The 26325-nt window shown below is 47.4% G+C and overlaps 10 protein-coding genes and 2 non-coding genes across 12 annotated transcripts; 8 read left to right on the plus strand and 4 right to left on the minus strand.

The window, feature by feature from the left end:
• Positions 1 to 405: 405 nt before the first annotated feature.
• On the plus strand, positions 406 to 1773 carry BKA55DRAFT_506913 (uncharacterized protein; the record flags this gene model as incomplete). The annotated part of the gene is made up of 4 exons (XM_046187311.1): positions 406 to 699; positions 745 to 1018; positions 1077 to 1207; positions 1261 to 1773. The coding sequence occupies 4 exons, from the start codon at positions 406 to 408 to the stop codon at positions 1771 to 1773; spliced, it is 1212 nt and encodes a 403-aa protein (XP_046052067.1).
• Positions 1774 to 4471: 2698 nt separating this feature from the next.
• On the plus strand, positions 4472 to 5712 carry BKA55DRAFT_505767 (Alpha/Beta hydrolase protein; the record flags this gene model as incomplete). The annotated part of the gene is made up of 2 exons (XM_046187217.1): positions 4472 to 5330; positions 5387 to 5712. The coding sequence occupies 2 exons, from the start codon at positions 4472 to 4474 to the stop codon at positions 5710 to 5712; spliced, it is 1185 nt and encodes a 394-aa protein (XP_046052068.1).
• A 128-nt stretch (positions 5713 to 5840) lies between these two features.
• BKA55DRAFT_687661 (major facilitator superfamily transporter) lies at positions 5841 to 7470 on the minus strand (the record flags this gene model as incomplete). Its single annotated transcript, XM_046199098.1, has 4 exons — positions 5841 to 6206; positions 6258 to 7020; positions 7067 to 7272; positions 7324 to 7470. The coding sequence occupies 4 exons, from the start codon at positions 7468 to 7470 to the stop codon at positions 5841 to 5843; spliced, it is 1482 nt and encodes a 493-aa protein (XP_046052069.1).
• Positions 7471 to 7837: 367 nt separating this feature from the next.
• On the plus strand, positions 7838 to 9399 carry BKA55DRAFT_562436 (uncharacterized protein). Its single transcript, XM_046192281.1, has one exon. The coding sequence runs from the start codon at positions 7969 to 7971 to the stop codon at positions 9316 to 9318; it is 1350 nt and encodes a 449-aa protein (XP_046052070.1). The 5' UTR covers positions 7838 to 7968; the 3' UTR covers positions 9319 to 9399.
• BKA55DRAFT_562439 (fungal-specific transcription factor domain-containing protein) lies at positions 9400 to 12072 on the minus strand. Its single transcript, XM_046192282.1, has 7 exons — positions 11951 to 12072; positions 11792 to 11890; positions 11623 to 11741; positions 11466 to 11575; positions 10843 to 11414; positions 10617 to 10787; positions 9400 to 10570 (listed from the first exon to the last, which is right to left on the minus strand). Exons 1-7 carry the CDS (start codon positions 12025 to 12027, stop codon positions 9586 to 9588), a joined length of 2133 nt encoding a protein of 710 aa, XP_046052071.1. The 5' UTR covers positions 12028 to 12072; the 3' UTR covers positions 9400 to 9585.
• An 887-nt stretch (positions 12073 to 12959) lies between these two features.
• BKA55DRAFT_662022 (RmlC-like cupin domain-containing protein) lies at positions 12960 to 13980 on the plus strand. The gene is made up of 2 exons (XM_046197612.1): positions 12960 to 13540; positions 13587 to 13980. Exons 1-2 carry the CDS (start codon positions 13203 to 13205, stop codon positions 13816 to 13818), a joined length of 570 nt encoding a protein of 189 aa, XP_046052072.1. The 5' UTR covers positions 12960 to 13202; the 3' UTR covers positions 13819 to 13980.
• Positions 13981 to 16217: 2237 nt separating this feature from the next.
• BKA55DRAFT_537069 (uncharacterized protein) lies at positions 16218 to 16583 on the minus strand (the record flags this gene model as incomplete). Its single annotated transcript, XM_046189878.1, has 1 exon — positions 16218 to 16583. The coding sequence occupies one exon, from the start codon at positions 16581 to 16583 to the stop codon at positions 16218 to 16220; it is 366 nt and encodes a 121-aa protein (XP_046052073.1).
• A 4197-nt stretch (positions 16584 to 20780) lies between these two features.
• On the minus strand, positions 20781 to 21445 carry BKA55DRAFT_562448 (uncharacterized protein). Its single transcript, XM_046192283.1, has one exon. It carries the CDS (start codon positions 21400 to 21402, stop codon positions 20977 to 20979), a length of 426 nt encoding a protein of 141 aa, XP_046052074.1. The 5' UTR covers positions 21403 to 21445; the 3' UTR covers positions 20781 to 20976.
• Positions 21446 to 21730: 285 nt separating this feature from the next.
• On the plus strand, positions 21731 to 22884 carry BKA55DRAFT_562449 (uncharacterized protein). Its single transcript, XM_046192284.1, has one exon. The coding sequence runs from the start codon at positions 22090 to 22092 to the stop codon at positions 22537 to 22539; it is 450 nt and encodes a 149-aa protein (XP_046052075.1). The 5' UTR covers positions 21731 to 22089; the 3' UTR covers positions 22540 to 22884.
• Positions 22885 to 23002: 118 nt separating this feature from the next.
• On the plus strand, positions 23003 to 23097 carry BKA55DRAFT_t110. Its single transcript has one exon. It is a non-coding gene; the product is annotated as a tRNA-Ile (tRNA).
• A 463-nt stretch (positions 23098 to 23560) lies between these two features.
• Positions 23561 to 23634, plus strand: BKA55DRAFT_t111. Its single transcript has one exon. It is a non-coding gene; the product is annotated as a tRNA-Val (tRNA).
• A 480-nt stretch (positions 23635 to 24114) lies between these two features.
• On the plus strand, positions 24115 to 26096 carry BKA55DRAFT_662025 (uncharacterized protein). Its single transcript, XM_046197613.1, has 3 exons — positions 24115 to 24567; positions 24628 to 25170; positions 25226 to 26096. Exons 1-3 carry the CDS (start codon positions 24301 to 24303, stop codon positions 25826 to 25828), a joined length of 1413 nt encoding a protein of 470 aa, XP_046052076.1. The 5' UTR covers positions 24115 to 24300; the 3' UTR covers positions 25829 to 26096.
• Positions 26097 to 26325: the final 229 nt, after the last annotated feature.

The following is a 26325-nucleotide window of genomic DNA, read 5'->3' on the forward strand; positions in this document are numbered from 1 at the left end:
TATATGGTCGGAACTAAGCATTCATGTGAAGCCGTCTAAGCGAATGTATATAACGGCGGCTATATGCTTATTAGCGATTATTTGCTTTTGACCCGAGGGTTCGGTTAAAAGTCATCCCATCAAGCACATCAAAAAAGTACTCTGCGCCGCTGAAAACAAAACTGGGTTCCAGAAATACGGGAGATGGCCAGAATAAGCAGAAGCTCCACGCCTGAAACAAGACCTAAGCCCGTGGCGAAATCCTCATTTTTCGGAATCGCACCATTCATATTCGCCAAGATGCAATGAGAGCAAGGTCCAGGAGAGGAGGGGAGTACGAGGGGCGACACAGTTTGTCGGATAATATATCGTGTCAGTTCGGCACATTCTTTGCTTGCGTGAAGATCATGTTAGCGACTATTCGAAATGGTGAGTTCGGCGTTTGTGGGCGAACCGCCTGCTACTGAAGATGATTTCTATGTTGTTCGTGGCATTCTTCGTACTTATGGCCTCAACAATCTCAACGCAAGCGCGGGCTTGATGTTTTCGATCCAACGACCTGATAATCCACCCGACGATTCGAAGAAACCTGCAATCTTGGCGGGTATGATCTTGGTTATACTGGCGATTGTTGTGCCGACGGTTGCGAGAGTTATTATTCGTTTGAAAGGAGCGCGGACGCAGTTTGGTACAGACGACTGGGCTATCATAGCCGCTGCAGTGAGTCGAATATGATGTTGAGAGGTCCCCAGCTAACGGTTGAAGTCTTTGGCAGTCAGCTACCCATGCATCGTTATAGCAATGCTTGCACAGACGGGAGCCGGTCGACACACATACGAAAGCACGTACGAAGAATATAACCTCTATTTCTACTATCTATCGGTGTGCAGGATCATATTTTACGTCTCAGTCGGCCTGATCAAGGTCTCTATCACACTGTTCGTTCGTCGACTTGCGGATAGAGCATCGAAGAAGTGGAGGCTCTTCGCGGATATCTTTCTTGGCACAGTGGTGATCTACATCCTTCTCGCAATCTTCTGTAAGTTGGACCTTGGCGCTGGAGTAGTAGAGGTTCTCAGGTTACTGACTTTGCAAAGGGTTCGTGTTCACATGCAATCCCATTCAGTTTGCGTGGGATAAGAAGTTTGGCGGTTCTTTGGAGAAACCACCAGTGTGCATCGACACTGGTCTGCAGAATAAATTCCTGAGCAGCATGCATGTTGCGCAGGTGAGTCAAGTCGCTTCTTTGGTGTCAATACATTTCTAACAGTGATTTTCTAGAGTATTGTGCTTCTCCTTGCACCAATTATTATTCTCTGGTATGTGAAAATCAACACCACCAAAAAAGCCCGCCTCTTCTTCATCTGGCTCGTCGGCGGCACAACAGTCCTCGGCGGACTCCTCCAGCAAACAATGGTAACCATAACCAACGACTCATGCTGGCAATTCACATCCGCCATGCGCTGGACCGTGCTCGACCTAACATTCGGCACACTTACCGCCTCACTGCCTGTTTTGGACGCAGCGATAATGGGGACTTGGAGCTCCATAAAGACAAAGATTGGAACGTCGGGTTCCCACTCGAGATCTAGAACACAGGGATGGACGGATCTGGAACATGATACGAGGAATACTACGACCGTGAGGCGGGCTACAGCGGGAGATTCGGATTCGATTGAGAATATCATTGGTGGGGATAAGGGTGGTGTTGTGGAAATGGGGATTTTGAGGACGGATGAGGTTGAGTTGACTTATGATTCGGATCCGGGGATGAAGAAATATCATGCGAAATAGTTAAAACTCAGAGGAAAAGGTTCTCGGTTTGGTCTGATAGCTCTTTCTTAACAGAGCAACACCACATCCAAGTACAATCGCGAGAGAGATTCTACTCATGTCACCTTTCTAAGATTCCTGATCTTACAGTAACGAGCATCATCGCAGCAGCGCCGTTGAAGACGATGCAATGATGGTTCGAGGTTGGAAGCAACGCCCCACCAAGATACCGGGAATTAAATCCTCCAAACTTGAAATGCCCCGTCGGCTTCGCTTCTCTTGGATCCAGAAGCTCGGATGGCCTAGTGTCGCGTACCCACATTCCGCGCACACCCCCCTTCCGCGCACCACCTTCAATCATCGTGATGACTTCAATATATGATATCTCAATTAATTCATACGTAAATTAAATAGCGCAAAATGGAATTATGATCTGCTCTCGTCTGCGACTATAATGGTGTCGTTCTTTTTCCTAGATTCTGCCTTTTCAGCCTCCCTTTTCCGCTTCTTCATAAGCCTCTCGTTTTTCAGCTATCGGGCATGTTAAATCTCCTTGCGCCCCGGATAACGGGCTTGGGGGTGCCAAATGACCTTCTGTCGAGGCTGTGGCTTTTGTAAGTCTATTTCCATCTGCAGAAAAGTTAATTTCTGCCTTTCTATGGTATTTTGGGCCTTCAAATGATCTAGCTCTTCGGCAGCCTTGGTCCCCAGGTGACGGAGATTCCTCTCGTACCCTTCTTTCTGCAATTAGAGCTCTTTTAACTAAGATATTAGTTCATTTCCACTCTTTAGTATATATGGCATAACCTGTAATATTACCCTTTAGTATTAAGGGGTCCTGGGGGCGTCATTTTAAGCCGGTGCTTAAGAAGCTACAATAACGTTTTCTAACGCCCTTTTCAACGAGATTGGCCAGATTCCAGCGCCTCTAAAGCCTGCTCATATATTCCTCTCTATAATAGCTTCATCTATAGCTTTTTTATATATCTAAATAAAGCGCTGTTTATAAATTGGCGCCGTAGCGTTAAAGCCGGCATATGGCTTCGCAAGGCACTTAAAAATTGCCTTCGCCAGGCCGAAAACACCAACATCAAACGGCTAAGTGGCATATGAAGAATGCGGCGGCAAATACAGGATCTATACTTTATGAAATAATGCTATAAATCGGAATTAAATAGAGACGTGACTAGTGAATCTATTAACTATAAGAAGTCTCCAATCGAGCGGGTTTTTGGGCTTTATATGCGGTAGGAAGGTCTCCTAGAGCCACTTCAGATAGATATCTTGAGTTGCCTAGCCCGTCTTACTGATATCATATCCCTAGTTAGGAAAATGCTCTAGAAACTACTGTTCTTGGAGATAATCTCCTTAGAAAACTATAGTCGGTCGTAGTCTTCTTCCTTCTGCATTTCCTGACTCCAAAATCGACACCTAATTGCGCTAATCGCTCTCTATAACAATAGCCTGCTTTATGAGGTTATTACCAAGCACCTTTCCTGACTTTATAAGCCCTTCCTAAAGTCCATGCTTATCTATATTGTATATCCTTAATGGTATAATCCCCAATTCTTTAACAGTCAATAATAACATATCGTAGAAGCGTTAGAGGAGGACGGGAGTAGTATTGTTAGAACGAGCGGCTTCTAAATATATAGATGGCTTTATTTTGATATCCGTATGGCATCGTAAGAATCTGTCTAGCTAGTTGCGCCTGATCGTGATTCTAATCGCGTTAGGGTTTGCAATCCTATTAGCGAGATCACGTAGCTTACTTCTCGAAAGGGCGCGCCTATAACGCTCTTCGTGCCTTAAAAAGTCGGCAATTTCCTTCTCTTATACAGGCGATAATAATTGATGGCTTTCCTGACCTTTTTGAGCTATCTGGGCGCCTTTTAATTGATTACGGAGCATAGACTCGTTTTTCCTATATAAGGTTATGTAATAACATAAAGACTTGCTATTCTTTAGCCTTTCTTAGATCTCTTTAAGATCAATCTATCGAGCTTCTTCAGGAGTCACCATGGTGAAAATTTGGAATTTTTCTGATATTATTTAATGGTGTTTTGGGGAGAATTATAATTAGGGGGTTAGGAAATTACAGTCGCAGGGAGTGCGCAGAAGGTGGGGGTGCGCGGAATGTGGGTACGCGACACTAGATAAGGCAATAGGGCCTTGATGCCAAGTGATGGGTTCCCGGTGTAAATGCGGCGCGGTAATTTCTCCGTATATCCGGGTCATGCTAACTTTATTGAGATCTAACGGGAACGACCATAGGGTTGGCATCGTGTCAGAATCGTTCGATCTTTATAGATGGAGTATTGACGATTTGGAGCCCGAATAAGGATTAAAATGTTTTGGTGAGTCGTCCATAATTATATTCCTATATATCAGGACAGTATAGACAATCGCCCGTCAGACTTGTCTTGTCTTGAGATTAGATCGGCCAACATTTGATGCTGATTTCTTCCTTCAATCATCCGCCAAGCCTCTCCTTGACGTTTACTTCACTCAATGCGATTGGCGCGAGAACGGAATACAACAGCAAATTAAACCCTTGATTTGCTATAAACCTCTCAACTCCCGAAGGATTTATCCATCTCGAACATAGAGAATAGCCACTCTCTACATCCTTAATCACCAGTCACTCGTTTAGACAAAAGTCCAGAGTGTTTTCTGGCAGCCGTTCATTTTTACACCTTCAATTACTTGATTAATCACAATGGCGCGTTTCGTCCTCAACTCACTCCTGTTACTCAGCAGCGCTCTGGCGTCTCCTGTTCAAGAGCGCAAGGTGGACTGCACTGGTACGAACGCCATTAGCATGCATTGCCGCTCGAGCGAGGTCCCATACACGAGAGACTTCTTCTACATTGGTGGTCGTTCTGCAAAGGGAGCTTCTGGAACAATTACTGTTGATCAAATCTACGTGGAGAAGTTGACGCCTACTAAACAGTGGATTCAAAAGCATCCTCTTGTCTTCTTCCACGGAGGCGGTCTCTCGGGAAGTACGTGGCTCAACACACCCGATAACCGCGAGGGTTGGGCTAGCTACTTCACCAAGAGAGGCTATGTTGTGTATCTGGTTGATAACAATGCCATCGGTCGCAGTGCTGAGAATGCTATCGCTAGCTTTCCCATGGCTGCTGGCTCAGCAACTGAGACTGTCATGAAGTTTTTCACTTCTCCTGAGAACTACGAGACTTATCCTCAGGCTAAGCTGCATACTCAGTGGCCTGGTACTGGAGCTGATGGCGACCCTGTGTACGACCAGTTCAAGAAGTCGCTGATTCCTCTTACCACCAATTTTGTTGGTCAAGAGAATGCTCTCCGTGCTGGTGGCTGCGAGCTGCTCTCTCTTCTTGGCGAGAAGGCATTCCTCATCTCCCATTCACTTGGTAGCAGAAACCCCCTCCTACTTTCCAATGATTGCCCCGAGTATATCGCTGGTAGCATTAACCTTGAGGCTGCTACTTCACCTTTCTGGTCTTATGCTGAGGGACTAGGTGGATTTGCTGGTTCGCCTTGGGGTTTGACCAACACGCCTGTTACTTACGACCCTCCCGTCAGCGACCCATCTGGTAAGTTCACCATCACACTCACTATCCCCGAGACCTTTGCCAACCATGTATCCTAGAACTTGAGAGCGAGTCAGTTGGAGAGGAAACCCTCGCTCATCGTAACTGCTATCGTCAAGTCGAGCCCGCCCGCAAGCTTCCCCAGATCAACAAAGTCCCCTACCTGCTCCTGACTGGCGAAGCTTCTGTTCACATCACATACGACCACTGTGTCATCGACTTCCTCAAGCAGGCTGGTGGCAAGCCTGAGTGGATCAAGTTAGCTGACTGGGGCATAAAGGGTAACGGCCACTTCTTGCATGTTGAGAAGAACAATATGCAGATTGCTGGTATTGTTGATGCTTGGATTCAGAAGAAGCCTTTCAATGGCACGAAGAGTGCCTAATGTTACAAATATTCGTAGCTTCTATAGACCAACATGAATGATACCCTGGTTGGGATTCCTCGACATGTACACTGAGCCAATCCTCCGCCACCCGCCTCTAATGATACATATCGTGATCTGATAGCCAACTAATAACTATATCGGAAAGCTCTGTCCTCCTTGTCTGTCAGGTCAGACTTGGGCAAACCATTCTTATCCAAAATGACCTCGCCAGTGCTGTGACACTCTCCAGCCATGTCTCTCGTCTTGTTTTCTCGAGTGCACAGAGTGCGATAGATAATCATTGTGAGGAACAAGAGGCACCAGGTGACGATACTGGTGATGACACCCTCTCGATATCGAGGGCCGTTGGTCCATAGCTGGGGTGATCCGATACAGCCTGCGCAATATCCGATGAAGAACATGCAGTTCACTAAAGCTCTCTTGGTGTTCCCCTTCACGTTCGAAGCTGAAAGGGAGAGAAGGATCGACATCGAAGCTGTAATGCAAGACGACTATCCAAAGGGTCAGTAAATATCGGATACAAGAGAAAGCATTAAACTTACCACCCATGATGCAGCGATCAAACCCCAACCGGCGTCGACATCAAGCTTCATCAAGAAGACATTCCCGATAAGAGGCGGGATGATGAGAACTAGCACGACCAACGATCGCTGGTTGGGGAACAGAGTGCAGAGTCCAACTCCAATCCATAAGAGTCCAATCTGAACTGCTCCCGATGGCGCCGTGTAGAGCATTGTCTCGAGCTGCGTGTAACCGATTGACTTGATGACAAGAGATGCAAAGGTAAGCACGGGCGACTGCATCGTAACCAAGACTCCGAACCAAAAGACAGCCCAAGCCTTGGGGTCCAGGAGAGTCTCTCGAAGTTGACTGGTGCTGAAGCTCGTCTTGTCACCTCCCTCACGATCATGAGCCATGCGCATCGACAGCACCTCGCGCTCTCGGGGAGTCAAAAACCAAGCATCTCTCGGGCCATTAGGCATGAGCGTAAAGAACGCAATACCGGCAACGACCGTCATGGCACCACAGACAAGGAACAGGGTACGCCATGGCGCAAGACCAAGGGACGTATTCTTTCCAATGCCGTACATGAGAAGGCATCCAATGACTTGCGCAACACCGTTCATGGTAACCCAAAGAGCAGTGCGGAGGGTATGTTCTGATTTGCGGTACCAGATGGATGTGATGGTGACGAACGCGGGTGATACGGCACCTTCGCTAAAGCCAAGAAGGAAACGAACGGCGGCGAAACCGGCGAAGTTGTGAGGTGCTGCGAGACACATGCAGATGGTGCCCCAGACGATACTGTTGATTGTCAGTAAGGACTGAGTAAGTGGAGGGATGAACGTACACTGTGACTCCGACAAACTTGGTGAGATGAAGTCTGCTCATGAGGTAGATACATGGGTATTCGGCGACCAGTTGACCAACATAGAAGATGGAGCTGCACCACGAATACTGGGAGCTGGTCAGGTTGAGATCGTCGATAAGACCAAAGACAGCGGCGTAGCTGAGACTTTGCTTGTCGAGGTACTGGAGGAAGAAGACAAAGCACATCTGTAGACTTTGTGAGTCATGAAGACACTTGATGGCGATGCCGTCACTTACGAATGGCAGGATGACCATGTCAATCTTGCGAAGAACAGCTTTTTCTTCTTCGGGAGTGTATGAATCGTCCATGTCAAGGATTTCGCCCCTTGCCTCAGGCTCATCAGGCTTGGGCGCAGACATTTTCTTTTCAAGAGCATTATCCATGATTGCAAAAAGAACTGTAGAAAAACTTGGATTAGAGATGTCCAGGACTCAATTAACCCAAGTGCATGATGGACTACGCAGATCCTTCGTGGGGAATCCCTCAATTATATCATGTTCCCAGTGACTTGGTTCGCCGTTATCAAATTTCATCAAATGAGATGTCCCGGCATCGGATATTCGGTGACAGGAGCCACTATGGGGAAAACCTTATCATAATGCGGGGAAGGACATGGAGCCGATGAGATAGACCATCGATCCGATGGCTCAACGTCGGGAATAGTGGCATTTTGCCGATGGCCATGTTGCCGACTACGATAATCTCGCCCGCTATCGGCAATGATCGGCGGCGATTGTTACACAGCGCGAGGGGCGATTGAGAGGAGATTGGGATAAAAAGCCACTGTCTTGGATTGTTTCTGGATCGATATCTCAATTTTATCTTACTTATCTTGGCGTTGAACTGAGATTGCATTGTTCATTTATTCTACAGACTTCAACATGACTCAACTTGACACTGTTCCTGGCGCGGACGTCAAGCCATGGCTTCGTCACCCTCCCAAGAAGCATCTCTTCATCCACGCCAACATCATTGACGTCTCAACGGGCAACATCCTCCAAGACGCGTCGCTATCCACCAAAGACGGCAAAATTGAGACCGTCTACCTTTCAACACCAAGCCAGTATCCCGATGGCTACAACATCGTGGACTGCAAGGACCGATACCTTTGCCCAGGTCTATTCGATGCCCACGTTCATCTCTGCGCGACACCGGGCTTCACAGACCTATCCCGTGTGTTTGGAAACCCCAATGACATCTCACTGTTGCGACAGCCATATGTCGCTTCGCAAATGCTCTACCGTGGCTTCACATCAGTTCGTGATTGCGGCGGCGCGCAACTTCCGCTGAAGGAAGCCATTGATGAGGGCGTTTTCCCAGGCCCTCGTCTGTTCATCTCAGGCCATGCGCTCTCGCAGACGGGTGGACATGGTGACTTGAGAAGCTCTTATGAGAAGCATGAATGTTGCGGCGGACACGCTATTGGATCTTTGGGCCGTATCTGCAATGGCGTACCAGAGTGTATGGCAGCTGTTCGCGATGAGATTCGCTGCGGGGCGGACTTCATCAAGATCATGGGCTCTGGTGGCGTCGCATCACCAACCGACAAGCTGGAACAGCTGCAATTCACCAAGTCTGAGATTCAGGCTATGGTGGAGTGTGCAAATAACGCTGGCACTTTTGTCACGGCTCATGCGTATACTACTAAGGCGATCCGACATTGCATTGATAACGGAGTAAAGGGTATTGAGCACGGTAACTTTGTAGATGCCCCGACAGCTCGTCTGATGGCTGAGAAGGGCGTCTATCTCACCCCGACACTTATCACCTATGCGCAAATGGCTACCGACAAGTGGAAGAACTTCTTACCGCCCGAGTCACAAGTCAAGAATGCCCAAGTGTTGAAATCTGGCCTTGAAGCTCTCCGCATCGCCTCTGAAGCTGGTGTAACGATGTGTTATGGCAGCGACCTTCTCGGTCCGCTTGGCTCTGCTCAAACGCAAGAGTTTTCTCTCCGCTCCCAAGCACTCAAACCTCTTGAGATATTACGAAGTGCCACGGTGAACCCTGCTAGGATGATGGGCTGCGAGACTACTCTGGGTCAGTTGAAGGAGGGCTTCCAGGCGGATATCCTCGTCATGGATAAGAATCCATTGGAGAATATCGAGATCTTTGATCATCCTGAAAAGTACATCTTGGCCGTCATGAAGGATGGCCTTGTGTATCGCAGTCAGTTGGAGTCTTTGGCGGTTGATGGCGGAATTCCGATTCGGTTCAATTCGGTGCTGTAGTATTTGATGGATGCCGGGAGCAATAGATATGAACAATAGTCGCGTTAAATACCAAGCTGTATAAATACAAGTTTCTTCCTATGCTTTAAGAACTATACTCTGGACAGGCTGTATGTGTAATAATTGGTTCGTGGCCGCAATTCTTTTCGATTCTGTTTTCCTTTGTTTAAAATTGATAGCGAAAACATAACACGGTCTCACATAAAGCCCATTAACATATCCTTGTGGTATTTCAATTTCCAAAGCGTCAATTGTCTAACTAAAGCTTCATGGCGCCATGTCGGGAGGATAGCCAGCAAAGTCCAGTACATCAAACCCCGTAAGCCCCATCAAGAATGTCTGGTCGTCATTATAAGTCGTAGAAAGGCGATATGTCTCAAACGGATCAGGTTGCTCGCCCGCCTGAAGCTGCGGCATCGGTAGACGCGACATGAGTGGCTCAAGAACTGCATCAGCGCGTGAGCTCCATTCCATATCCTGTTCAGGCCCTGCAGACCAGAACTCCGACACTGGGGCTGACTGTACGGCTGGAGTCTGGTCGGCGCCTGTTGTGTCGTCACGAATCGTCTCGTTGTTGTTAACACTCTGTGACTGTTCTTGGTTTGAGAGCCACTCTGCCCAATCATTATATGCAGCCGACAGTAGTCCCGCGTCACTAAAATTAACCGGAGGCTGTCTCGAACGACTGAGCTTACCCCAAGCTTCGTTCGAGATGGACCGAAGAGCTTCGACAAATCGAACACCAACTTGAGCATTTGGGTTGCCTGTCGCCATTCTTCGCAAGAAGTCCAGACCGAACCTCACTCTTCTTTCGTATCCGGGGTCCCGATCAAGAATACCTGCTATGAGAGTGACGATGGTCGCAATACTGCAGCCTTGGAAGTCGGTGAAAGAGAATCGCGTGGTATAGCCAGTTTGGTTCAAGTCCTCAAAGAGCTGAAGCAGCTTTTTAGAAGCCTTTGCGCATGACTTGGATAGCTTTTCAGCCCTTTCGTCGATGACGGATGGTTCTGCATCGCCTGCAAGATGGAGTCGAAGAGTCATTCTCACAACAGTAATGAGAGACATCTTACCCATGACGATCCATGCATAGTAGTAGTTCAGCCAGATGTGAAAGACGGCGCGATATCGTGAGTCTCGCGGGGGGATTGTCTCCAGGTCGAAGTCTTCGGGCAACGACTCTTTCCACTCTCTTAGCTGGTTCTCCAGGCTCGCTGTATCTGTCCGGCTGGAGGTATTTGTTACTGTTGACCTGCAAATGTCAGCGAATAATGGGGAGAAGTGGGCTATGGACGTACTCCCAATCAGCGACTCTGTCCAAGATGGATATGAGACGAGCAAAGGCTATTTGGAGAAGAACGTTGTTGAACTTCTGGGAACCGTCAAGTCCTGGCAGGATAGCCGGTAAGGGGACTGTAATGATCTCAGGGGACACCGACCGGGGCCTATTGAGCTTGATTGTCGAGCACCTAGAGTCAAAGACATTAGTGAATGAAAATGAAGCCCAGGCCTACAAGTAATTACCTTTCGAGTGAAAAGATTGACCACCATAGCCGACGACGAACTTCTCGTTCTCGCGCGTCCATCGCCTGGTCGTCGGAGTCCTGATGAAGGTCAAATGCCAAAGCCTTCCTCAAAGCCATACCCGTATAGACATACGAAGATCCAACGGCATTCAGTGGCATGAGATAGACGCCAAGAATTAAGCATGCCTGTATTGATCTGAGACCCGGGCGCTCAATGATATCCGGTACAAGGAGCTTAGCCTGCTCAAAGAACAAACGCCCGGGATCGTGTTCATCAATTCGCGAATGGCCTGGTCGCTCTAAGGGTGTCCAGTGGCTGCCAAGTGCGAAGATGGTCAATGCAAGACAGATGAAAGTTGGGTCAAACCTCAAAGGGCATATCTGACTGGTGTAGAACTGCTCAATCTCGTGAATGAGTTGTGCTTGGTCAAAGTAGAAGAAGACATCGGTGCCACGTCTGATGCAGACATGGACGAGAAACTCAGCGATAGACCGGGGAGGAAACGAGTCGACAATTTTCTTGAGGCGGGCCTGCTCTGTAAGCGATGGGTTGTTTGGTCGCGTAACGTTCTGGATATAGTCAACCTCAAATGATTTGACAGATGGGGCAGCAATACTTACAGCCTGCAGATTGACCATATCCTGCTCTTCTGGGCCTGATATTGGGTCCAAGGAAAAGGCCTCGCGTAGCCTGGTCAAGAATCGCGGCCATAATATGCTTTCAGTCTGGTCTGCACCGGTCAGTCGACTGATTCCATAAATAATTGATCGCTCTCACGGCTTTCTATGGATATGTTTTCTTGTGGCGTTGCTCCAGTTTGTGATGAGGCAGCAGCAGTAATGGTAGCATCTGCAGCGGGCATGGGGCTTTCGCTTTGTCGCGGAAACGGCCTATCTCTATATTCTGTCAGACTAACCTGTCGATTAATGATATGATGCTCACATACCTGTCAAAGCGACAGCTCAGCTTACTCGCTTGACATCTCTGACAAACACCTGGACTTGACTCGATGCATTTGCTTTTCCGAGCCTTGCATCGATCGCACCTAATGACGGCAATGCGATCAATTCTGAATCCGTTTCATCTGCCTTGAATAGGAACTCACGCTCGAGGTGCACGTTTCCGATTCTCTTCGGCAACGCGTCTACGACGACGACGTCGAACCGCGGTTGTTGAATCCATGGTTCTGATGCAAGATTATGGAGATTGTCGGGTAGTGGAACCAACCTCGGCTGCTTGTCATTGGAGTTCGCTGGGGTCGGTAATTTGTACTGAGCTAGCTAGCGTCTTGTCGGGTATCTGATAGAGTTCTCCAAACTCTGAGTCTTAGTAGATTATCTTTTTTGCCCTGTGCAGCTTTGGCATTCTGTTAGTGGCGTAGCAGAGCTGAAAGCTGCCTACCCCATACCCATCAACAAGTTGAGGTTATTTTACCTTTTCTTTTTCTACATAAATGTATCCCCTGCTCGCTGATACAGACTCACTGCAAAGGCTTGATATTTAAGTAAACTGAGTTAAGCAAAGAATGTCATAGGTACATGAGTAGAACTATTTTGGTGTGTTAAATGATTATATTCTGTTGGAATATTCTTTCCCGCCGTCAGGAAAGAACCGCTTTATTGATTGATATTGCAATGCACAAATATATTTCCCAGAAGCTTACAAAGTCTCACTAAGAAATATATACTATTCTTGCCTCTCACTATTATTCACTTAAAAAGATCCAGTTCAGCTTCCTAACCTATTATGGTCAATCCGAACCATCACAAAGCTGGGTAACACAATCTTCCACTATTGACTCGTTTCTCGATGCACCGCTTCTGCTGTGTCCTTTCCTCCTAATTACCACTTCAGAGCGTCTTCGGCGCGAGTCATGCCAATTCTCTTGTGAACAACTTGAGTCAAAGCGCTGCAGCCATGCCCAACGTATGCAGCCAACATATTGTTGATCCTACCCAAGAAGAGGCTGTTCATCGCGGGGTAGCAAAAGTAGAAGGGCGGCACAGAGGTGAGCTCCATTGAGACCCCTACGCATTTCCTGGCTAAGCTAGCCCCCAAGAAATAAAAATGGTAATCCGGCGCCTGACTTCTATTTTTGCTTACACCGCTCTGTGCCAGAAAGCAATCCTCGAGTCATTCGAAAGTCTGGGGTAGCATTGATCTACATATTGCATCAAACCATGATTGCCCAACTCAAATTATGCCACACGTATCAGATGCGTCTATTTAGTCAGCATGATTTCGAGAGAATATAAATCAGGATCCCAGTCCCGACTAGCGTTTACCAGCACTGCAAACCTTCCACTACGACGTTCTCGTATAGAACCCTTCATATCAGCCTTGACTTCCCCTTCACGATGACGCCAGCCCAGACTCAAGATACACCGGAGAATACTCAAAAGAGTGCCGATCTCTTGGAACATCCCAAGGGCGAATCAGTACTCACAGACAAAGACCGAAAGGCACTAATCTTCACCGACAAACACAGTTCTCCAGATGTCTACGTTAGCTCCAGCAAAGACACTCTGTGGCATCCCTGGACAGGAACGCTGGAGCTCAAGCCTCTCCGCTTCGAGACAAGATCTGGCAGCTTCGTCATTGGTCTGCGAACGCCTGTCGACTGTTGGCTCGGTAAGCATAGACACCGAGGCACAGTTACGGCTGTCACACTTTCTGGGAATTGGAGATACAAGGAGTGAGTATACAGCCTCGCACGACTCTGCATTGGCTAACCCTTGTAGGTACGACTGGGTCGCTGGACCCGGGGACTACGTCGTTGAGAACCCAGGAACTATTCACACGCTTTTCATGGGTGCTGGCGCAGAGGTGGTGTTTACCATTACAGGAAGTCTTGAGTTCTTCAATGACGATGATAGTCTGAGGGAGACCATGGATATCTTTAGTTTTGCGGAGCTTTATTACAATCACTGTGAGGAGAAGGGTGTAAAGCCGAATGAGAAATTATGGTACTAAGCAATATCGAGCTGGGTCTTGGGTTGATAGCCTATTACTTTGCAATTCAGGTCAGAAGCCTTATTTAGTAACAAACCATGGTGCCAATGAAAGAAACTTTGCTTGTAAGGCCAGACCCGTTGACTACAAATTACCTGTACTCAGTGGTACTGAATCTCGGGTAAATGCACCATTAGCTAAAGGACTCGCATGTTAAATGGCTAGTTCGAACCTATGGATATCGTCACGTCGCTGAGATACTCCCAGTGCTCAATGTTGTTTGTGATCCTTCTTACGCGCTTTGACCACTTTTCATCTCTTTTACTTCCTAAGAAGTCTAGTATGTCGAAGAGTTCAGGTAAAGGATCTGTTGCCAGGACATGCATTAGCTCAGCCTGACTTTGTAACTTGACCCAACCAGCTCTCAGCCGCATGAAAATGCACATTTGCCGGAACGGATATTATTCCGTCTCTTCCTTATCAAATGCACTCAGCCGAAACCCGCATCCTTACCTCTCTTTACCTGCCACTCTACCAATTGTAGCACCACTTTAGTTACGTGATGATCTAGCCCGAAAGCAACCGCAGATGTGACATTGTCTCGTTGATACTCAGCCTAGTTATGGAGAGTAAGAAGACGAAGCTTGATAGTCCGTCTCTCTATACTATCGGTTAGATCGCAGCCCTTTCTATTGAGCAAGCAGCAGCAAGGGCACTACTAGATGAAGAACACTCCGAACCAGATAGCTTCCATCCATCTCGCTCGGACACAAATAATTATATCTGGGGCCGCATAGGACATCATAATATCGTTATCGCTTCACTCCCAGCGGGGGTTTACGGAACTACCTCCGCCGCTACCACCGCTTCGGATCTCGTACACTCTTTGCCTCAGATACGCTTCGGCCTCTTGGTAGGCATTGGTGGAGCCATATCGAGACCTGATAAAGATCAGGATATTAGACTTGGCGATGTCGTTGTTGGTCAGCCGGATGGTGTGACTGGAGGTGTCGTGCAGTATGATCTTGGCAAGGCGAAAGCGCATGGGATTTGGGAGCAAACAGGCTCACTCGACAAACTACCTGCAGTTCTACTGAAAACTCTAGCCAGCTTACAAGCTGAGCACGAGATTCGACCTTCAAAATACCACAACTTCTTGAGGCCATGGTGAAAGCTACCCTTTTATGAAACGCTCTAGTAGTAACTTCACCTACCAGGGAGCAGAGAACGACCGTTTTTTTCTATCTGACTACGACCACGCCAGTGGAAAGACATTTATGAACTGGTTACCGTGAATTTGTCCAGTTCTCGCCAGATTTCACCACGGTGCTAGTGGCTGGTGAAGACTTTATCACGATATTTAACGTGGAGCCGGAGAACTACATGAAAACCTTCGACATCGACAGCAAGTCGATTACTGTCTGTATTCAGATGATTGCAAGATACTTGTAACGTTCACATAAATCGTAAGTTATGGCGAAGTCAGGATTCGAACATAACTGGTGAAGGGTATAGACGTATCTATTAATTCAAGATATAATGAGCTGGTCTCAAATATCTCTATATAGCTCCATTTACTCATGAGGGTTGCCATCGTATTATAGGCAAGTTACCGCCACTTATTAAAGTGTAATGGATTGGCTTACGATAGGCCAGAATACTTATAGTTAGTAAAGGATGTTAATATAGATATTCTAGTAGAGACAGATAACAGGAGCAGCGCAATTTACCATTCCAATAATTTAGGGTCACATTGAATCATTACATAAGGGAAGTGACTTTGAAGCCATGGTGTCAGATGAATAGTGAGTGCAGAGCTTTTCCTGATGCTGATGAGATATGTGACGCAAACTGAATATGTAGTATCCATAATAGGCGGCTTAAACTCATGATATCTCAGTGAAATATATCAAGCCAAAAGATTGAAAACGAAACCCAATTCTCTTGCTAAACTTCTTGGAAAAAGGGCGCGGTGCCTTGACAGAGACGACTCCTGCAATTTTTGCATCATAAACATTCGCAACTGCATCATGAAATGCAACTCGTTAATCCGACAAAAAGGCCACAATCATGTTACGAGACCAGGCAATGCTCTTCAGAGCGCTCTGACTCTAAAAGGTGGTTTCACCCTCCGCTTGGTTGTTCGTAAAGACCTAAAAGCACCCCGCTGTCAGGTCATTATCGAGTAGTATTCAGTTCTTAATGTAGCTTACCTAGGTCTTGATGAATACAGAGGCCGCCCTGAATATCGCCTCCACATAAGCCTCTTTAGACGGCAATGTTTGTTTGCCATGTCCTCCAGACTCCCTTCCTTGAAAGGCGATCCACCTTGTTCATCGGTGTCGTAAAGCAGGTCGCTCATGTGTCTGCACCAGCTTTGGGACTATCCATTTCTGCTGGTCTGTCACAGGGGCAGACTGTTAAGTGGATCGAGAGTTCTGCTTGGTGTCGGGACTCTTTAGGCGAAGTGCACACCTAAAAGTGAACTTGATGGGCTCCTTTTCAGGCTCTTCACGCTGGGAACCACGAAAGGTAATCACCACGGGGTAAATGGATTGATTCTTTGACTTCTTGTTGTGAAGAATGATTTTCTTGACCTTGTGGTTGCGATACGCTGTGGCTTGTGGTGCTGGGAGGGTGAGTTGGTCGTCATCGTCGCGGGCTGCCTTGACGCGCTTGTCGCCCTTGACGAGAACATTCTTAGTGCCGCGGGTAGGGAAGATATGAGCTTGGGTTTCAGGTTCAGAGTCTTCAGTCTTGCGCTTTTGGGAACGTGTGATAACCATGGTGAGTATGTCGTGAGTGTGACTGTACAAAGTAATGGTGTATGAAGTTGATGGGTTGTCGTGTACAGGTGATAATGCACAAAACCGAAGTCTACTTTGCTAGTGGACGAGGTTGTTTGTGATATAGAGGGCGGTAGTGTAGAAGGTGGTATTGTACAATGAGGTACTGTACAAAATAGAATATAATAGGGTGGACGGACCTGAAACACCTCTGTGATGTATGTGAAAGGTTGAGATATTTAGGATGGAATTGGGGAGAGAACGCAGCTCTTTATAGACCAGGGTTTGTCAACGGACTCACTCAGAGGTTGGTAAACTTGAGTATCTAAGCTGAAGAAGGTTTACAATAGAGACGATCTAAGTTCTGCGCAAGTTTTCTGTCAGTCCCTAGTGGTTCTAACACATTGAGTTTAAAAGCTAAAAAGCTAGAAAGATGATTCCCACAAACCTAAGCTCATATCTTGTAATTAAACAAAACTTACTAGTATTTCTTTTGAATAATTAGAAAGTCACACTCAAGAGCTGTTTGGGTTGTTTTCATGACGAATAACTGGAACATTCTTTACTACCTGCCAGTCAGCACCGAGCAGGGGGTCTAAAGAGACTTGGCACTGTAAACACATTCAAATCACCATTCCAAAGTTAAAATTTAGGAAACAAGTCTTCGAGTAGCCTGTCATAGCGTATTAGATTTCCTACTGATCAAGCACAGCAGAGATCCATCTGACATCTTAGACATCTGTCGCCGTTGTTACGAAGAACAATGTCCCAATTTCCAAATGGCAACAGATCTACGTGATGACTCATACCTTTTACCGGCGGCTGCCTAGAGCATCAAACACTATCATATGCCTTAACCATGAGCGCAATATCTATAGGTTACGTATGCTAGGTGAACTACTCTTCAGACGTCGGTCACGAAGCAAAGGTCCGTGAGGCCATATAACTACTTAACGCAAACTACGGCATAACCTCACAATCCTCAAATTTGCAGAAATATTCTCGCTCTGTAATCTAATCTTAAATTACCCTGGTAACACCTAACTTGGTTCTCATGCCTTATGGCCACTCGTAGCTTGATGAGCCCGGAGCATATCGACGACCTCAGTCTCGCCGTTCTTCTCCGCGAGTTGCAGAGGTGTAACGCCTTTCTTGTTTTTCACGTCAACCGTCGCTCCCTCGTCAATCAACATCCTAATGACACCCATATGACCATGGATACATGCCCGGGACAAGGGCGTGTCTCCCCACTGATTCCTCGTCTCTATATCAGCTCCTTTCTTCAGCAGTGCTTTGACCACAGCATCCCGTCCTCTTCTCGCAGCAATGGAAAGTGGTGTGCTCCCAAGGTTATTCCGTGCTTCAATATCAGCTCCTCTGTCAACAAGGAGTGACGCTGTCGTTGCATGTCCCTTGGAAGCCGCCGCCATCAGGGAGGTATCTCCATCTTTATCCCGAGCTTCTATCATGGCGCCGTTTTTGAGCAGCAAGCTTGCTGCAGAGACTCGCCCATATGCTGCGGCATATATAAGAGCCGTGTATGAGTTATCGGGGTTTCTGATTTCTAAGTCTGCACCCTTGTCGATAAGAGCTCGCAGAATTGTCTTCTTTCCGTTGGCGGCGGCCCAGAGCAGGGGAATGAAACCGCCCATGCTTTGCTGGCTGTTAATCAGACCTGTTGTTGGAGGGTTGCTTGGGCCCGCAGAAACCGGACTATCTGTGCCTCGAGATGCTTTTTGTTTGTCCAACTGGCTCTGTATCAGGGTTTCGGCCCAATTTACTGGACCCTTGGCGCCGTCGATTTTCTCAAGTTTCCTCATATGCTCGACCGTTTGATCTTCGAGTTCACTCAGCCTATCTTTGTTTTCTGCTATTATCCTCTCGGACTTTCGTATGGTATCCTCCACCATTTTCATTTCGCACTCAATCCTCTCTCTTTCCTTTGCGAGTAGTCTCTCCTTTTCTGCTACTGCGTTCAGTTCGACTTTCAGCGATGCGATCGCCTTTGAAGCGGCTGCTTGGTCGTCAGCCACCTTCTTAATAGTGCTCTCTGCATATTCGGCTTGGCAAAGGGATGAAATCAACATATGTGTCTCGGCAGCTTTGGAAATACGCTGGTACGGATCTGTAATAGGTAGTGGTCTCTCATCAGTCCGAGCCAGTCTCATCAGGAAGATGGACCCATGAGGGATGTCTTCTCTATGTACCGAGACCTTTGCAATAACGTTGCCATTGTCTATGACTTTATCGCGCAGGAGCTCGGGTTGCATGTACTCCAGACTTCCGCTGATCCTTTTCAGGTCGAAGGCTTCAGGTGCTGCTATTATAAAGCAGTTTACACATTCTTCTTGTGCATCGATGTTGAAGTCCAAAATAACGATGATATCGCGGCCCCGCTCTGCTCTGGTAGTGAAGCGGGCGAGATGTTTCTGTCTAAAAGACTGATTTGAATCATTGATGTCTGTGACCAAAGCACGCCCCCTGTCCCACTTGAGTGGTGGCCAAACCTCGTTGAGATGCAGTTGAAGCTTCTGATGGCCATCCATATGAAGCCAAATACGTTTCCCTGTCATTTTCGTGGGCCTAACTTGGCGATCTACGCGGATACGGACCTCTTGGCCATCGTAGTAGTCCGTTCGTATCCCGGAAAGAAGTATAGGACCATATCCCAGGGGTCGGATATACTCCCTGATAGTCGAAACTGAAGGCGTCGTGCAGTGGAGCGGAATGGCGATGGTGCCATCTGTCGTGTTTTCAAGACCACAATTGAGTAGACCATACGTTACTCCATTTCCTGATGTCTTTAACTTGAGCGAAGTTCGAATGTATCCTCCGGAAACAGCGAAAGTCGTGATGCACGTGGGGTCGGGCGCCTTTGGAACGATACGGCCACATTTGGCGAAGTCCATTGGAGAAGATGCGAAAATCCCCGCAGACATATTATCCTCCCTCGGTCCAGTCTGAGATTCCAACTCCATGCCTTGAACCTTTACCCCCCATGCTAGAATTGAATCGTCGGTTGTCTGTTCCATGATCTTGAGCTGCAGTCGCTCAAATGCTTTATGTCCCTCGCCGTAGATCATAGGCATAGTAACATTGAAGATCCCCAAGAGGCAGTAAGCGATATCTTCCTCCCTCTTCGTCTTCCTCTTCGACGCCCAGGACATACGCTGGGCGACGCTCGCCTGGTGAAAGTCGACCCAGCCGAGCAGGAATTTGCGTGGGATCCCTGTGATATCCTCGATTTCGCTCGCCAAGTCTTCCTTCGTGCCAATCAGGCTCCACTTCTGATCGTAGAAGCAGATCTCTCCAGGGGCCAGTAGTTCTTGTAATGTCCAACCTCTTGTAAACCACGAGCTTGTGGAAAAGTTCGACGTTGGGTCCCAAATGTCCTGCTTGTGGGGTACATCAACCATATAAGTATAGCATACTGCGGCTCTTCGATACCAATGAAACATGGAGTTGATAGCCTCATCGAGCTCTTTCGAACTCTCCTTGTTGATGCAGCAAGTGTCAATCCAAGCATATTTAAGGTTGTTTTTCTTGGCCTGACGACAGCAGCCTTTCACCTTCGCCATTCCGACCTTGTCCGCAGTGCCTCGCACAATGTCGTCGAAGGTAACCTCCTCATCATCGTTCCCCCATCGATGCGACAAGATGGCGTATGGTGGAATTTGGTCGCCGATGAAGGTTTCCAACTGCAAGTTCTCGACATTTATGAGCCGCATGGTGGCGGTGATCTAACTTAGTATATTCCGACCGCCAAAAGTCGAATACTCTTACTCATTAAGAGATCTTCAGTGCCGCTAACTCGTGTGATATCAGAGCGGGGTAAAGAGAAGCTGATGGTCAGCTTGTAGATGTTGCGACAAGATTCTGATGCAAGGGATATATAAAAATGGCCACGCGACGTTTGGCAGTTGGAAAACGGGGAATTTCTTAAAATATGTTCCCAGGTTAAACAGTTTAGAGGAGAAGGGGTTGAAAATTGGTCCCAGTCTTCCAAAGTGGCTGATGTAATATTTTCAGCTCAACCTTGCGGCTGTGAAGCGCAGCCAAGCTGCATGAAAATTGGCCAATGATTACCACGATCAATACACCAATATTGCCAAGGCAGAATATTGGCCAACTTGGCCAGTAAACGAGATCATAAATAGCAGTAATTTCACGAGACTAACAAAATACATCACTTTGCCTTTTTACTCGGAATTCTCTTGGCTCAAGACTTTCACTGGTGTTACAAAGATCAATATAGAGTATGGAGCTTGCAAGAGATAATGATGGTCGATGAACTACTATCGATACATAATTTTTCAATCTCCATAGGCTATTCCCATCCTTATCCTGGGTCTCTTCCCTCCCTTCACTTAGACGCCCATCATGCATAGCGGGGTTAATAAAGGAGCCCCATGCCTAGGTGTGACGATCGGTGTCCTGTGTCGATGAGCTGGAGGATTGATTCTTTTGGGCTTTTTCGAATCTTTCTTTGTTCTGCTGCTCGAGGAGGGCGAGCTGTTTCTGAAAGTCCTCCTCGACTTCTTTGCGGGTGAGAGGGCGGTCGGGCATAATGTCGGGTGGCTCTTGCGGACCAGCAACTTGTTTGGCTTTGTTCAAGTTGGAGTTTGTGACCAAAGTCTAAGACGTAGATTTCGAGATGATAGAGTGCGTGGCGAGCTACATAATTAACAGAATAAGAATGGAAGCTCTTATTATGGGCTGTAACCGTCCTATTTATTCTAGAAATACAGCGCATTGACGTTCCGGTTGGCTGCCTTAAGAGCACTATGCAAACGGTCATTAAAGCAAATGTTGTAAGCATGATGCATGGCTGACAAGTTGTGGTTGGTCTGCTCTACGCAAGGACAAATTAGATTAAGCTTAAAGGTGGTATCCGTGGCATGTCGCACTAAGAACACAGCAAGGTCTCCACTAGCACAGTTGAAAGCTCCACTGGAAAGCCGAACAATAAGCTCTGCCACAGATGAGGGAAGCTCAAAAGCAAGCAGCAATCTTGCTGTTGTGTGACCAATGACATCGTCCAGTTGTGCACAGCCATGCACAGCCTCAGTCTGCGAGGCACGGCATTGGGGGTCAACCAACAACCCAGTTGAAGCATGAATCGCGACCAATACAAGTCAGACAGTCCAAGGCCTTCATTCTCGAAGCATACGGATGCATTACGCTCAACAGGATATGCCATTATCCGATCACTTGCTCATTGAGGGGGCACCGAAAAAACATCAAACCATACCGAATTGAGATTTGACATTCAGGTGCAGGCATTCGAATCCTACAGCCACCATCTGCAAATGGCAATAGCCGAGAATCATGTCATGCCACTTAGCAGTAGCTGAGACATTATAAACCCTCACTTGCGTAATCCGTGACGAGGCTTCAGGCATCAGTTTAAGCATAAATTTTAGCAGATATAAAGCATCGATATCAGCATTTCCTCCCTCGACAGTATCTCACAAACAAGTCCAATTCACCAAAGCTTATTTTCGCAATGCAGACCAAGGCTTTCCTCACCACTCTTCTAGCTGCTCTCCCCGCCATCCAGGCCTTCAAATTCACTGGCCCCGACCCCTCCGAACCCCTCGACGTCAGCAAAGAAGTCACCATCACATGGGAGGGCGACATTCCCGACAACCTCTCACGCAAGTTCGACTTTACTTGGTCTTGTGAGCCTGATGATCTGAACAAACTCGCCTCTGAAATCAGCCACTTTGTCGATGACATCTATTTGTCCGACCACAAGTACAAGTTCCGATTTCACAACTCCAAGTCGATGCTTAAACCATTTGCCGACAAGATCGCTGCGAAGAAAGTCTTTTCTTTTCAGGCTGTTTTCACGGATGAGAAGCAGGAGGATCTTCAGCTTGAGTACTGGAGTCAGAATTACACTATCGTTGGACTGGACAAGAAGGAGGATGAGAATTCAGAGGCTGATCTGTAGAGGATTAAGGCTGCTCTGGAGACAGTGACAAATGACCAGCAGTGTTTTTGCATGAGAAATTATCCCGGGTATAGCGACTGTCTTGATTGTCGTAAACAGAGCAAACAGTAAATTGGAAATTGGCTTTCAAGTACATGGCTGTCATGTTAACTTGGTCCGGTATAATTCTTTGTGAGCGGATTCAGATAAAGGTTTCAGTACTTTACTGGGCTTCTGGACGCGTCGGCACGCAGAGCTTAGCAGTGGGGCATGCTTCCTCCTTTCTCAATCGCGTCTCCAAAAGCAGAGCTACCGAGGCCGCCGGTGAACTTAGTCTTTCTATGTCCATTGAATACCTCCTCCGAGCCACTTCTTGGTAGAATATCCCTGCTCAATGCGCTCCACTCCATTTCCCGGCTCTCCGTCTCGAAAATGCTGGCGAGATGAGGCCATTGTCTCACCCGCTGAGTCATCGAATTAGACGGCTTCCGTAGCTCAGTTGGTTAGAGCGTCGTACTAATACTTCAACCCGAGTATCCGGTAATGCGAAGGTCTCAGGTTCAAGCCCTGGCGGGAGCAATCTCAGTGCCTTCTGATTCGTCTTTTTGCCGTCATGTTGTTCTATCAATTGTGGTTGCTTTTCCACGCTGGATATAATCAGAAGACTTTGTGTCGGCTAACGGGAGTGACATTTTTAGCCTGATAAGAACGAGATAGTGGGTCCGGCGCGGCTTATCCGGTACATGCTATTGGCTAATTTGCAGCTCACCCATTTGTCTCCTTAACAATGTGTGCAAACGACGTGAGTATCTATCTTTATGAAACCACGGTGATGTATGCTATGCGTAGATTGATCGTTCTCCCGGCTTATATCTACCTGCCTTGCAATTGTTGCGTCGTGTCGTCAATTGTCTAATGCTGTGCATCATAGAATCTGAGCAACACTGTCCCGACATCCTTCCCTAGTGTCGTAAGTCTTCCTCGTTCTGCTCGAGCTCAAGGACGTCGTTGCAAGACGTTTTCTCATCCAGTCACAACGCACGGTTCCGTGGTCTAGTTGGTTATGGCATCTCGTTAACACCGAGAAGGTCCCCGGTTCGATCCCGGGCGGAACCACATTTTTGCTCATCTCGACGAAGAATGCAGGGAGTGAGCTACTATCTTGTTAACTGTTAACCGTAGTATCTGAGCTAAGCTTTCTGTACTGGTACAGAGCTGCTCAGAAGGAAAAGACATGCTTGAAATGTCTTTTGGCGTCGGCACATTGTTGTTAGAAGAACAATATGCTGGAATTAAAAGTGGAGGTCAAGCACATTGGGGTCGAGTCAAAAGAGCTGGTGAATAAAATTACCATAAACTCACCAAGCTGACTTAAGAGAAAAGGGAACCTTCATATCTACAGCTTGACTACTATAAAATATATAAGAGATATCTGAAATTCCAAGTCAAAGCCTTGTCTCGAGGAGCGGAACTTACAAAGTGCAAGGTAAGAAACTGTCAATAAACGGATGCGATAAGATAAGCGCACAGCCACTTTTGTGCACCGCCCCCACAACATTTCAGTAAACAAACCTGTGCCTCAACTTCGCGCTGCCTCAAATCAACACCACGGATGCGACATTGCAAAGCATAACTTCTCTTCTCCAACTCGCACAACCATATATGCATGTCGACATTTATCGAAATTTATCATCTCTCGTTTATTAGAAACTATATAATCTCATTCTACTATCGTTGAAAATCTTTCACTTTCTCCTGCTTCAACTCTTTCCTCATGCAATTATGACTATGCCGCCTTCGGCTGTTCCCAAACAGAGCGGGATCGCAGTTGCAACACCATTCAACAAAATCGGCGGTACCCCAGTTCAAACCTGCTTTCACCGCATTCGCGACGCCTGCGGCAAGTGGCCATGGGAACTCTTCCACGTGAAACATCTTCCTTCAATCTGGAGCGTCTACTTGCTTCAGAAATTACACCATGCCATCAAGCTCGCCCACTCATCACCTGAAACTCCCCTCAAGGCTGTACTGAACCACATGGAATATCTTGTCAACAAGCGAGGTCAGGACTCGATACTCAAGGGCCGAGATGTTATAACGACAATCTAGTGGATTGCAGAGCAGAAGAAAGCCATTTCCCAAAGAAGTCCCCGAAAGAATAAGCAAAGGAACACGACAGAAAAAGAAAGCCACGACCAACCTGGCCGGACGTCTGTTCAGCATCAGAAGGCGAAACGTCGAATAAACAATGCCCAGACTCGCAGCGCCAGTCTTGCGCGCAATAGAGACAGCGACTGTGCCAAGAGTAGTGATGCCAACCTGGTACAAGATGAGATCGTCGTCGCGCAGTCACTGAGTCCGCCAACTCGACCCAGAGTCACCCAGAACAACAAACGCGATCTTACAGCCCCGCCTTCACTTGGCCTCACCAACTCTCACTCTCCCGAAGCACGCAGCATCGAGCTAACCGAGAGCCGACCAACAAGGGATTGGAGTTGGCTCAAAAATAGGAACGCTGTTAGCGAACTCGCCGCTGGCAGCATCCCTGCGCAAAATGGGCAACAAGCATCATCGATGCCAATTCACACGCCCCGCGGTACGCTTGAATCGAGCCCCAAAGACATGAGGAGAAAAGACTACACAGATGATGAGGTAGTACTGAGTTTGCACTACTCTAAGGACAGGAGTAACTGACTCTGCACTATAGATCGCATACATCTCGAAGTTAAACAACAAGGCCACCGCCACCCAAAACAAGGCCGACTCCATACACACCCAGCAGAACGAGAACGAGAACCGACTGAAAGCCTTGAACTCCTCGCGACAAGTGCTTCAACAAGAGCTCAACACCGCACAGACCGAGTTGACCAGAATCCGCCAGGATACACAAGACAATACCGTTATCCGAGACTGTATCATCCGAATCATCCAGCGACGAGCCCCCGACAATGTTGGTGGCTGGAACATCGCTCTAGAACGCTGCGATCAGTCTTTGAAAGTGTTTGATGATGACTGGAAAAAGACTATGGCGATCATAAACCATAAAAAGCAAGACATCAACCATGTTGATGAGATGGTTGTGTCGGCGAAACTGGCGGTTGAGCAATGTGCTCAACAGGCTGAGACTCTGGCTGCGCAGTTGCATCAATTGACTCTTATGAAAGCGGCGTTTGATGTCCTGAAAGTCATGGTCGACATGGGACCTTTGGGGCTGGCGAGTCTGGGTGGAGAGAAGCTGACAGAGCTGGAAAAACTGGTCAACCCGAACGAAGGAGAAAATGGAGAGGACATTGAGATGAGCGAGGGATAAGGACACAGGGAAGCCAATGCGGTGGGTACTTGTGTATGGTATTGCAATCTGGGATATGAGTATATCGAGACAAAAGACGTTCCTTAAGGACTGCAGTTTCTCATGAACTTAATTATCCAGAAAATTCCGGGGGGGAAACATCTCAATTTGGGACAAGATATGAGCACCGTGGCTCATCAAAAGCATATTCATCATTCGCCCGAACCCAGAACAGGCCGGTAGCTATTTGTCATTTTCATCAATGTCTTACATTCTGAGTTTCAAGAAAGTTATACACGCCTTATGTGCATAAATGGACGTTCGACATCACTCGACTGCTGTAAATCAAGTAGCATATACAATCCGGGGTGTTTGTGCTTGACGGTCCGCAAATTCATATCAACAAAGACGCTGAAGGTGAAGCTCATAGGTCATCTTGCTTGGTTGTCGCTTCTGTCTATGCCCATACAGGGGCAGCGCTAGCGTTTGGGTTGAAAGCTCATCACCTAGCGACAGTG

Source organism: Fusarium redolens (assembly GCF_020744475.1).
Source record: "Fusarium redolens strain MPI-CAGE-AT-0023 chromosome Unknown BKA55scaffold_5, whole genome shotgun sequence".
NCBI lineage: Eukaryota > Fungi > Ascomycota > Sordariomycetes > Hypocreales > Nectriaceae > Fusarium > Fusarium redolens.